This window comes from Manihot esculenta, chromosome 9, assembly GCF_001659605.2.
Source record: "Manihot esculenta cultivar AM560-2 chromosome 9, M.esculenta_v8, whole genome shotgun sequence".
Classification (NCBI taxonomy): Eukaryota; Viridiplantae; Streptophyta; class Magnoliopsida; order Malpighiales; family Euphorbiaceae; genus Manihot; species Manihot esculenta.
This window is the reverse complement of record NC_035169.2, coordinates 29,890,198-29,902,864: the sequence shown is the minus strand read 5'-3', so window position 1 is coordinate 29,902,864 and position 12,667 is coordinate 29,890,198. Positions and strand designations below refer to the sequence as shown.

Genomic DNA, 12,667 nt, shown 5'->3' with positions numbered 1-12,667 from the left:
TTAATAATTCTAAATAATAAATAGTAAATAAAAAATATTTCTTTAATTATAAATATAGTTCAATAATAAAGCGTATATTGATATTTCTGGTCTCAATCGAATTTATAGGGCATGAAACTTGGTCTCAATTGAATTTATACAGCATGAAACTTGCACTCAATACGGAAACATTTTATAGCGAGTTATTAGGGTGAATAGTATTGAATGAAAAAATGATTAAATTGAATTAATTAAAATTTTATTTAATTTTTTATTTTTTCAATTTATTTTTTATTTTTAAAATATAAAATTATTTCAGTTGAATTTAATTTTAATTATAAAAAATCGATAAAATTAATAATTTAGATCATAAAAAATATTGAAATGTTTTAATTAAATTTTAAAATATTAAAAATAAAGTATAAAAAATAAAAAAAACATTAAAAAGTCAAACTGATGAACCAAGCTAAATTAAATCGATTCGATTCAAATTAATTTTTATTCAAAATCAATTCGGTTTGATTTTATAAATATTAAAATTTTAATTATTCAATTTTAAATTAAACCGGTCAAATACTCAGCAGTGAACTATCAATCAATATTTATAAGTCTTTGCATGAGACTAAATAAGTTGTAAAATAAATTTGTACCATTTGAGTGTTGTTTTTATAATAATTTTATTATAATCTTTGATTATTATGAGTGTTATTATCATAATTAATACTTAATATTTAATTGATATATTTGTTGTTGTATGTAATTACTTTCCTTATTTAGAAAATAGGTGTACATATCATTATTATAATCATGTCCAACCAATAAATAAAATAGGTTCCATCACATATTATTATTTTAAATTTAATAAATTTAATCTAATATAATTGCATAAGAATAAACTTGGAACATATCAATTCAAAATTTAGATTTTCTTAATAGTAATAATTTTGCGTTAAACTAGGAAGAATTATAGAATATAACAAACTATGGAGCTAAACTTTTTTTTAACTGCTAATTAGTATCATTTATTTTCAGAGTATATTTATTTAATTTTTATTAATTTATTATACTACATAAAATTATTATATGATACAATTATTGTACTGTATAATCTCTTTTAGACTAGAACTATTTTATAAAATATTCTTAATCGACAAAATTGCTTGTAAAGTAGGTGGAAAAGATATAAAATTAAAAAGAAATTTGAGAAATTAGAAGAAGTGAATGTATGATGATATCTTCTACGAGGTTCAAACTCAAATCTCAATTTTGATTTTGATTGAAGTCTGTGTGTGGGAATGATAGCTGTCGTGTGGTTCCCGTTAATAAATAAATAAAGCACAAGACAGATCGTGCAAAGCTCTCGTGTTTTGGCCTCTCCTCTCTCCGCGTTGAATTTTTATTCTGGTCCTTATTCGTTGATTGGCCACCTGGAATATTAATATACTACTAACATCTATCATCCCTCTTATCTGGCAGAATATCACCCGTCTGTGTAATCGCATCAATGATTATAATATAAGCAAAGTTAATTTGATCCGCCCCCCCCCCCTTGATTGCTTTTGTCGTTAATGATTGTAGCCCACAATTATGATATCAAACGGCTAGAGAGGAAGGAGGCGCAGAGATTGGCCTGCATCTACACCGAACATGACACGTAGAGTGCGGCCACGTGTCGAGTAGACTGACATTTCAAACTAAAAAGATACGTACGGTGTATGTGCGGAAAGCTAGTCAAAGACAAAGACGGACACCGACCAGCCCTGATGAGAAACGTAGCGTATGCCTTATAAAAATTTTATGGGAAATGTCGCAATTACCCTTCCCACTGATTTTTATTTTTTTTTTTTAAATTGCTAAAAAAATGTTGGAGTAGCAAAAAGGCTTCTTTGCTGAATAGATGACAACGGGATATTGCTTACGATGAGACAACGGGATATTGCTTACGATGAAAAGGTAATCGTAAAACAAAAAGGAAATTAATTGACTTTGAATTCAAGATAAAATGTTTATAATGTGTTAAAAAATTAAATATCTTTTTTACTTATTTTTTAATAAAAAATTATAAATTTCATTAAATTTCAAGAAAAATCAACTCAGACATACAATTAGTAGATAAAAAATTTTTCAAGACTCGAAATACCATGATTAACTCGAATAAACGCATGAATTACACTATAAATAGATCTACAAATAAAATTAATAAAAATAAAAATCATTTCTAAAATAAAAGATTTATAATAAAAAATAAGAGTAGCAGCAAATGATGACAAATTCTTATAATTTGAATCAGTTATAACTTAAATTAAAAATTGAATGTATGACTATACAATAACCGATGACCAACCATTATTTTTTAGTCAACTTAAAATTTTTCTAAAAATCATGATCTTAGCGGTAAAAGAATAAAAAATATCAAGAATTTATTGTTAACGCTGATGCAAATATTCTTTTATTTCATCCACTTAAGACACAACTCACTCCCATAGCCTGATGTAAAAATAATACAGTATTAAATATCATTTTACTTCATTTAAAAAAAAAATTCATAATTTTTATTTATTTTTTAATTATTTTAAAATTATTTTTCACTTATTTTGTATATTATAATAATATATAAATTAACTATTATAATTCTATTTTTTAATTTTTTTCTATTTAACTTAATTTTTTTAAATTAATATATTATATATAATTATTATTATTATTAGATTATTGATGGTAAATATTAAATTTAAACAATAAATAGTATTTATAGTTCATATTATTTTATAATAAAATTGTTATATTATTTTAATTATAATTTTAAATAATTCATGTGTATCAGACTTTTTAAACTTCATGATAGCATATTATTTTTTATATTAAATTAAGAGGTATAAATATGTATTTAACCAAATAATCTTTCATATCATTTTTACTAAATTAAGTAATGAAAGCATTTTGATTTTTATTTGAGTTGAGATAAAAATGACTACAAAACTTTTATAAGAATATAATAAATTAACTTGGAGTGTGGTTTGGGGAATTGACTTGAAATGGTGTTAAGAAATCAAGTCCCACTCTGCCTTCCTTCATTCGTCTGCGTTTTTACTTCATAATGATTTTCGGTCAAAAAAAGTTATTTCCACTCCACTTATATCAAACCAGTATTATTGTTATTATTATTAAAAAATTATTATTTAATCTATACAGCATAGCATACGAAAATTTATTAATTAATTTTTTATTTTAAAAAATATATTATATAATATTAAAAAATTTACTAATTAATTATTTTATTAATTTTAACCGTTAAATTTTTTACTATTTAATTTATGTGATATGATAAAATTTATTAATTTATTACTCTGTATTTAAAAAATTTACTGATTGTTTATTAAGAGTATTTTAAAATTTTCAACAATATTTATTCTATATTTGAAATTAAGAATTTTATAATAAATCAATTTAATAAAATTTTTTTTATTATGAATAATTTTGTAAAAATTTATTTGAATTCTCTTTTCGCAAAATTACTTATACTAAACGTGTGGTTAACGATTAAAATTAATAAAAGAATTAATTAGTAGATTTTTACAAATTTTAAAAATATTTTAATGTAAGTTTAAAGCTAAATGCCTGATGAATAAGTTTTTTATATTATATAAATCAAATAGTAATTTCTTTTTATTATTGTTATTTTTGAAAAAAAATCAAAACTTATCAATTGCATTAACTCTAAATATATTTATTTATTCAATTAAATCTTAACTTTTTTTTATAAATATTAAATCTTGATTTTACTTTTATTCGAATTCACATAATGTTAAATCTTATACGAATTAAATTCAATTCTCAATCAATCATGATTGATTCAATTTCACTTCGTTATGAATTTGTTTTAATTATAAAGTCAAACTATATTAAATTAAAATAATATATTTTAGTGATTTATACTAAATAAACTCATTTCTTTAAGTATTTTACGAAGTTTTTCTCGACTTTCAATGACTAATGACTATTATGATTCAGTTATTAGCACGATTAAGATACATATTTTATCTCAAATATTGAGAAACCGACTCCTATACATACAAAAGAGGTTTTGCGTGCAATTTTTCAAATGCACTCTGATAAATCATTAGGTTCTAATGATATGAATTCTATTTTCTATCAGAAATTTTGGGATATTAGTAGTAATTCAGTTATTTTTAGCTATGAACGGTGGCTCGATAGTGGTGTTGTCCCAAAAACTCTTAATGAGACTAATATTGTTTTCATTCTAAAAGTTGATAAGCCTACATCTTTTAAGGATCTTTGACCTATAACCTTGTGCAATCTTATATATAAGATCGTAACTAAGGTCCTAGCAAATAGACTCAAACCTCCACTTGGTTCCCTCATCTCTCCTGCTCAATCTGCTTTTGTTCTAAGTAGGTTGATCATTGATAATGTTACAATTGCCTTTGAGATCATTCATCACATGAAAGAGAAAAACTAGAAGAAAAAAAAAAGGTGAGGCTTCTCTCACAATTGATATTAGCAAGGCCTATAACCGCGCGTGATTGACATTTCCTACAACTTCTTATACTCAAAATGAGATTTGATAAAAAGTTTATAGATTGGATTATGTTATGTGTTACTATTGTCAAATAAACTATGCTGAGATTGTATTTGGACTGCTTATATCCTAGAGAGGTCTGAGACAAATGTTCATATTTCTCCTTATCTATTTATTCTATGTACAAAAGGACTTTCAGCCTTGTTTCAAAAAGCAGAACTTTCAAGGTATATGCATAGTGTAAAGGTATATAGACCAGTCCCTAATATTTTATGTTTGTTATTTATCGATAATATTTTTTTTTAGAGTGTACATCAAACAGTATAGGGCTGTGAAAGCTATTCTCTAAATCTGCGAGGCTGCACTAGGCCAAATAGTCAATTTCTAAAAATGTGATATTTTCTTTAACTCTAACATACATGATGATTCAAGAGTTATAGTGTGTAGGGAGCTAGAAGTGACCTCTCCTCTTAATCATGCTAAATATTTTAGCCTCTCTTTTTATAGAAAGTAATAAGAAGCAAGTCTTTATTTTTCTTAAAAAGATACTTTGTTAGCGAACTCACAACCGGTAGATAGATTTATTTCCATATAGAAAAGGAGATTCTTTTAAAATTAGTGACACAAGTAAATCCTTTTTACTGTATGAGTGTATTTGCTATTTCAGTCACATTATGTGAAGAATTTTAATGCATGATAAACTCTTTTTAGTGGGATTAAAAGGTAATTAGTATAAACAAATTCACTAATTAGTATTAAAACTCTTTTTAGTGGGATTAAAGGGTAATTAGTATAAACGAATTCACTAATTATTTTTGAATAGAATGTGTTTAGAAAAAGAGTTTGGTGGCATGGGGTTTTGAAATCTGTATCGCTTTAATATGGTAATGTTTGGCTGGTAAGGGTGGAGAAACGGAAAAGGAATCTAAGCCTAGTCATTTTTGAAAAAATTTAATGCATGTTCAGTCGTTATTTATTTTATTTAATATTTTAATAATAATTTAACAGTAAATTTATATAAAAATAAAATTTAATATTTTCGATCCTCACTATATAATTGAGCATATTTAACCTTTATTTTAAAATTAAATCAAAAGATTCAGAATTCAACCAACCTAATCCCTTTACACGCTCATATTGTTTGATAATCAAGTGAGAAGCTAATATAAAACCTTATTTACATTTAACTTCCTAATTTGTAATGGTGGCATATTAATATTTAGATTTCTTTGCATACTAATTCATATTTAAATTGTAAAGTAATCTCCTAATTTATATATACTTCTTTTATTTCTTAATTTCTATATATTAAATTATAATTAAATTAATTTAATATATTTTTTAAAATTGAAAAACATTAAATTTGTTTTATATAAAAATTAAGTAATAATTTTTTTTAAAAGAAATTAAATTAATTTTTATAAGACGAAACACGCTAGAAAATGATCAGAAGGTCACCTTTGTCATTTTAATAATCTTCCCCGTAATGCTTGAAGAAGGAAAAGTATAATTTTTTTTTTTTTTCCTTGGAGAAGAAAAAAAAATAAAAGAAGGAGAAAGAACAAGCAGTAGAAGAAGAAGAAGGAAGCCACCGCACCGCAATCACCAACCCAAGACCGTTGTTTATATATATATAAAATTAGCCAAAATCAGAAAAATAAGAGTTGGCATCTCTGTTCTCCTTAGATTTCGAACCCTTCCTCACCGGACTAACTATTCAACCAACAACTCTCTAACGGTTTTCTTTCTCAATTACCATTTTCCTCCTCTCTTTTTTTCCCTCGCTTAATTCCTCATTTTCGGGGGATTTGATTTGATTTTCTCGGATGCACATGTCGTCTGGTGGCCCTTCCGCCGCCTCCTCCGCCAACGCTAGCCCCAAAAGCCACTGTGGACATACCACTAGACGACGTGTTGATGCCGCCGACAAATCCTCTGTTTTCTCCGATTATTATGACGAAGAAGACACTCTTAACGGCTCTTCTTTTGGGCCTCATCACCACCACAACCACCACCATCCTTTGATTAGGTACCTTCTGGTTCGCCGAAAGTTATTCTTTTTTCTTCCAGACGCTTGGCTGCTCGCTTTTGAGGATGCTTGCCATTGGATTGTCAATACGGCCCAGAGTTGGAGATCCGGTAGAAACATGGGTCGCAAGATTTTGGCTGCTTTGACGTTGATAGTGGTTATTTCGGTATTCTTTAAGTTATCCTTCGTGGATCATCACGTCGAGAAACATAGAGAAAACGGCCCTTTGATCCTGCAGACATTCAAAGAAGATACGGCCAAGGTTCAACATGTTGTTGCTGAAAACACAGCCTCAATGCCCAAACGCGTATTGGAGAAATTCCCTGTAAGTTAAGATTTTCCATCTACACATGTTTTTTTTTCTTATATATATATTTTGAATCTCCCTCTCTCTGTTTCCCCTCCCCATTCCCTGCTTGGTTCCCGAGAAAACTAATGCATACTTCCCCTTTTCTTTTACCAAAAAAGAACTACTATATGATTATACTATGGTAAATTTTAGTTAACTGAGAAATAAATTGCGGGTATCTGTCTTGAATTTCATTTCAGAGTGTTGAGTACCTAAAAACCAAATATTCAAAAGGAAAAGTATATATGAATAGTAATCATGTGAAGTATAATTTATACATTTATTAAGAAAATATAAAAATGCAAAGGAAATAGTAATACTTTGATTTTTGGGATTGGAAATGATATATATATATAAAAAGGAGCGTAGTGGATGGGTGGGAGGCTTGTTGGCCTTAGTTTGACATTGACTTCAAGGTCTGCTAGTGCTTTGAATTTAGAGGGGCATGGTGGCAATAAGCCAAGACTTTTCTTCTTCTTCCTTTTTGGTTGGAAGCTAATACTTTACGCGTATGGTTTACTGTCAAAAATTAGTTATAAGTCGTTATTTTTGTCCTTTTAACTTTGGCTTTCTCTTTTTCAATTGCATAATTACCTGTGCCTGTCTTTGTTGTCATTATAACTGCACTGATTGTTATGAAATTATTTAATAGATCTCTGGCCTTGTAGTTTAGCTTAAATTGGTGGTCATTTCTTGTTTGCAGACACCAGAAATTTGGATGAAACCAAATAGTGACGATTACTACCAATGCATAGCACGGCCCAGAAGTCAAATAAGTATGCTGCAAATTCCTACTCATAATCAACTTGTCAAGCTTCTCTGCGCTATATCAATTTCTTTTCGGCTTACTTTCTTTCTTTTTCTTATTTATTTATTGAATTTCAACTTTTTTAGAGGCTAGAAAAACAAATGGGTATCTTCTTGTTCATGCCAATGGTGGACTGAATCAAATGAGAATAGGAGTAAGTGTTTAATATTTCAAGCAGTATGAAGCTCAAAAAATTTTCTACTCTTTTTTACAAGCTGATTTTTTTTTTATTGACGCCCAGATTTGTGATATGGTTGCTGTTGCAAAGATGATGAATGCAACTCTTGTCCTACCTTCTCTTGATCATGACTCGTTTTGGACAGATCCAAGGTATTACTTTCAATAATTACAGTTGCAGAGATAATATCTCTTGAAAAGTAGTTATTAAAATCAATTTCATATTACTTCTACAGCACTTTTATGGACATTTTTGACTGGAGACACTTCATAGAAGCTTTAAAGGATGATGTTGATATAATAGAGTATTTGCCCCCCAAATATGCAGCGAAGAAGCCCATTTTAAAGGCACCTATCTCCTGGTCGAAGGTCTGAAAAATGTTGCTTATATGGATTTTTTTTTTCAAATCATTCCTAGATGATTTACTTAAATTCTGTTGGTTGGAATTACAATGTTTTGCTTCAATTATCTGTTAATTGGAATTACAGCTTAGGTCCTTCATTTTCAGGCTAGTTACTACAGACGTGAGATGGCAACTTTGTTAAAGAAGCACAAGGTGATAAAATTTACCCACACGGATTCACGACTAGCGAACAATGGCCTTGCATCCTCCATTCAGAGGCTGAGGTGCCGTGCCAATTATGAGGCTCTCCGGTACTCAAAGGAGATTGAAGATCTTGGCAAGATACTGGTTGATAGACTAAGGAATAATAGCGAGCCATATGTTGCTCTGCATTTGAGGTACATTTCCTTTTGGTGTCTCCTAATGTAGTCTTAATTGTAAAACTAGCCAACTAACCTTAGTTAATGTTTGATTAGGTATGAGAAAGACATGCTTTCATTCACTGGTTGTAGTCACAATCTTACAGCAGAGGAGGCCAAGGAACTCAGGAATATGAGGTACAAAGTCCAACACTGGAAGGAGAAGGAGATAGATAGCAGAGAGAGGCGACTTCAGGGTGGATGTCCAATGTCTCCCAGAGAAGCAGCTCTGTTTCTCAAGGCTATGGGATACCCTTCTTCTACAACTATCTACATAGTTGCCGGAGAAATATACGGTAGCAATAGCTTGGCAGCTTTCCGAGCAGAGTTCCCAAATGTTTTTACTCATTCTACCCTAGCAACCACAGATGAGTTAGAACCGTTCAAGCCGTATCAGAATCGCCTAGCTGCCTTGGATTATATTTTGGCACTTGAAAGTGATGTCTTTGTATATACTTATGATGGAAATATGGCCAAAGCAGTGCAGGGGCATAGAATGTTTGGAGGATTTCGGAAGACTATCAATCCAGACAGGTTAGACAAATTTAGTTTAATTTTGATTTTATGCTGATAATGTTTTCTTAAAATCGTCCTTGACAGAAAAGGTTCTTTTGTTTCAGACAAAATTTTGTGACACTGATTGATCAGTTGGATGAGGGTTCAATATCTTGGGAAGAATTCTCTTCAAAGGTTAAGACTTTGCATTCCAACAGGATTGGATCTCCATACCCTAGGCAAGCGGGAGAATCACCGAGGTTGGAAGAGAACTTTTATGCGAATCCTTTTCCTGGTTGTTTATGTAACAAGTCCCATGACAATGATCTATTAAGCATTCTGGAATACAAGAAGAGAGTAAAGCCAAGTCTTGGGGCTGCATTGCGAAGATAGGGGTGAAAAATTGACGCCCGGCTGGTGTTGTGGATTATTTGACAGTGATTTTCTTAGAAAGCTTGGTCGCCATAGCCCATGGGTGCCTGCATCGAGCAGCTTCTGCCCAAACAAAGAACTGCGTAAGCTGCCATCAGGGTAGTCTTTTGAGTTTTCTCTTGCGATAAAGATTCATATTCTTTGAGATAAAGAGGAATAAACGGGAATACAGGGAAAGATACACAGGCATATATATACATATATATATATATTAATTCCATTTGCATATGGAGCTAAAAACATTCATTTCTTTTATTATTATACACAGAAAATATATATATATATATTCCTTGCTCTGGTTGTCGAATTCAGTTGTTTGTTAACAGCAAACAGAGAAATTAACTTATAAGCAACTAACTGCTTTGAAGGGTATGCTGTAATCCACTTACTGAAAAATACTTCTATTGTAATGGAAAATATTCTCATGCTATATTTAACAGAATATAAGCTCTACAAGTTCCAGTATTTCAGAGATGAATGATTGGAGTTCAGAAAGGGAAGGTTAACGATAGGCCTAAATAACTAAATTAAGAACCACATGGAGTTCTTTTGAAATAGCATCAGATTTTCATAAAGATTTCATGTAAACATGCATTAACTAAGAAGGGAAACCAGACCATCAATAATTCTCGAAAAGCTTGGTAGCTCAGCAACAAAATTGCACCTTAAAATGACACGGTTAGCCCTCTATGCAGCCATGCCTAATATTCATGCAAGGCTGACATCAAAATCAAGGTTTGGTAGCCTTTGTAGTAAAATAACCATGTTCATCACCGACCTTTTGGTTCAAGCACATGTAACCAGGTGAACTTCTCGTCGATGAACATGAGCTGAATCTTGACTAGGATTCTCAGTCACAAAACAAAACCTGTACTTCAATCACAAGAATAATATAGGAATGAATTCTCCCATACTTAGCACCAATTTAAGCCGCTGAAGATGGAACATGAAATCTTCTTTCAATCACAAATTTCCTCTACCTTGCATTTGAAAAAGGGACAGAAAGGGGTTCTGCGTCTCACCTCTAGCCTACCACATTGAAGGTACATAGACCTGTTCTTTCAAATTTTGTGTTGCACTTTCAGTAGGAAAACCTCTAACCGCACCAATTGTCCATTGTGATATAATTCCTGCTGCAACAGCAAAACGAAGCTCCCTCTCCAAAACATCTTGATTTTGAAACATCTCAGGGTTAGTAGTAAGCTTTCGCATGATAGCAGCCACAACAGCATCACCAGATCCAGTCCTATCACAAGTGAATGGTGTTATGAGCACATCTTCTGTTCCCACCACAACACCATCAAACAAATTGGAGTAGTAATGAATCCTAAGTGTTCCATCTGTCACGAACAAAAACTTAAGTCCATCATGCCACAATGGAGAGATTTCTTCGCGGGTATAATGATAGTAATCTCGCCATTTCTTTGTTTGTTCATAATTTTCAGCATAGTATTGTGGTCTGTAATTTCTTCTCCTCTCATAATAATCTTCATCTAAGAGAAATTCTAGCTCTGTCCTTGAAACCTCAATAATATCTGCTTCATTCCAAGCTTTCTTGATTATTTCCCTGGTCTCGTCACGGGACCTCCACAAAGGCAGTGGCAAATTAATATCAAAAAATATAAGCCCTCCAAATTTCTTAGATATTTTGATTGCTCTAAATAGAGTTGATTGCATAGAGGTAGATGTTAGAACTTCTGAATTGAAGTGGAAAATCCTAGCCTGCATTAGCCATTTGTACAAAACAAATCAGCATTCTTACATCAAGTCCTTTTCACATAATAAACAATTAATCAAATCCCTGTAATAACATTTTAGAATTCATCTGCAGATTCTTAACAAATTATTTTAAACTATGGATTTGCAAATGAATTCCATAAAACTGCAAACGAAATGGCAGAAGAGTATTGTGTTACCTCTTTGAGAACAGCCAGGTTCAATTCAGAGGCAAGAAGGGAATCCTCTGCTGCCTCCTTCACCGTCTCCATCTTCATCTTGCCATCCTCAAATTTAATTTTCATAAAACTACAAGCCGTTTTCACATTCTCATCAAACTTCACAGCTCGCGTTTGCACTCTCTCCTTATTCATCATCAACACCAGCTCCTCCCCGAAATCATCGTCCCCAACTTTTCCCATGAAGGCCGCCCTGCCCCCGAGCCTCACGTGCGATATCGCTACGTTGGAGGGTGGCCCACCTGGGGCTCTCCCGAACTCCGGCGGATCCCACTGCAGCATTTTCCACTGCGAATACATGTCCGGGTGCATCTGATTATCATGCATCCTCACCGTAGGTAAGAACTCCTTCTGCACGGCGCCAAAGCAGCATACCAACGGCGGGTTATCATACGGGAAATCTATTCCGTCATCGTAGTCTTCTATATCGTTGTTTAATTCCGCTACAGCTATTTGCTTAGCATGATTTGAATCAGCTGTGCCATTTTCAGCTTCGATTTTCTTCGAGCTTTTACTTCTTTTTGTCGTAGTAGGAGTGGCAGCCGAAGATGGTTTCTTTTTCCGGCCTCGGCGAGAGGGTTTTGGGGATTCAAGTGCTCCATTGTTGGAGTCTCCATTGATGGAAGCTTTGGTTGCTTTGAGCTGATAATTTAATTTCAAAATCTTTCCAAAAGGCGGAGGCTTTCGAGAGAATGCAAATTGCGTGGTTGGACCGTTAGGGTTTAAGACAAGGGAGCAAGAACAGTGAAGGTGAGGAAATAGAAGATACGTAGCCATGGTTTTAGAAGTTCAATTTCGAGGGTTTATCCTATTCTTGCCTCCAGGGATTTATCGGGTCGTGTTTCATCACGCAACCAATCGGATCGGGTCACTATAGCAAATAAGTCAGCTAGGATATTCTGAACCGTTGGATCAAAAGAATCTTGGGTTGTTGGTGACGTGGTACAATCATCCATTCTCACCTAAATCGAATCAATATAACTTGAATATAAAGGATGTACTATCAATTTGTTAGACGTATTTTGTAAAAAAAAAAAAATAAATTTTCATAAAATTATGGATGATTTTATTTTGTTTAAATAAAATTTTATAAATTAAAAAAATTGAATTCTTTCTATCTTAAATAATAAAATTAATAAA

General features: G+C 31.5%; 2 protein-coding genes across 2 annotated transcripts; one reads left to right on the top strand and one right to left on the bottom strand.

Moving 5' to 3' along the window:
* The first annotated feature begins 6,030 nt into the window (after positions 1-6,030).
* LOC110622954 (O-fucosyltransferase 19) lies at positions 6,031-9,879 on the top strand. Its single transcript, XM_021767722.2, has 8 exons — positions 6,031-6,873; positions 7,601-7,673; positions 7,792-7,859; positions 7,947-8,035; positions 8,119-8,251; positions 8,392-8,624; positions 8,703-9,179; positions 9,266-9,879. Exons 1-8 carry the CDS (start codon positions 6,346-6,348, stop codon positions 9,531-9,533), a joined length of 1,869 nt encoding a protein of 622 aa, XP_021623414.1. The 5' UTR covers positions 6,031-6,345; the 3' UTR covers positions 9,534-9,879.
* A 240-nt stretch (positions 9,880-10,119) lies between these two features.
* On the bottom strand, positions 10,120-12,557 carry LOC110622955 (fructokinase-like 1, chloroplastic). The gene is made up of 2 exons (XM_021767723.2): positions 11,489-12,557; positions 10,120-11,294 (listed from the first exon to the last, which is right to left on the bottom strand). The coding sequence occupies exons 1-2, from the start codon at positions 12,302-12,304 to the stop codon at positions 10,602-10,604; spliced, it is 1,509 nt and encodes a 502-aa protein (XP_021623415.1). The 5' UTR covers positions 12,305-12,557; the 3' UTR covers positions 10,120-10,601.
* Positions 12,558-12,667: the final 110 nt, after the last annotated feature.

Bases quoted from the DNA above. Each gene is read 5' to 3' on its own strand.
- LOC110622954 (XM_021767722.2), top strand. From the start codon at position 6,346: ATGCACATGTCGTCTGGTGGCCCTTCCGCCGCCTCCTCCGCCAACGCT. The intron at 6,874-7,600 runs GTAAGTTAAGAT...TCTTGTTTGCAG, and splicing joins GCGTATTGGAGAAATTCCCT to ACACCAGAAATTTGGATGAA. The intron at 8,625-8,702 runs GTACATTTCCTT...ATGTTTGATTAG, and splicing joins TATGTTGCTCTGCATTTGAG to GTATGAGAAAGACATGCTTT.
- LOC110622955 (XM_021767723.2), bottom strand. From the start codon at position 12,304: ATGGCTACGTATCTTCTATTTCCTCACCTTCACTGTTCTTGCTCCCTT. The intron at 11,295-11,488 runs GTAACACAATAC...TGGCTAATGCAG, and splicing joins ACCTGGCTGTTCTCAAAGAG to GCTAGGATTTTCCACTTCAA.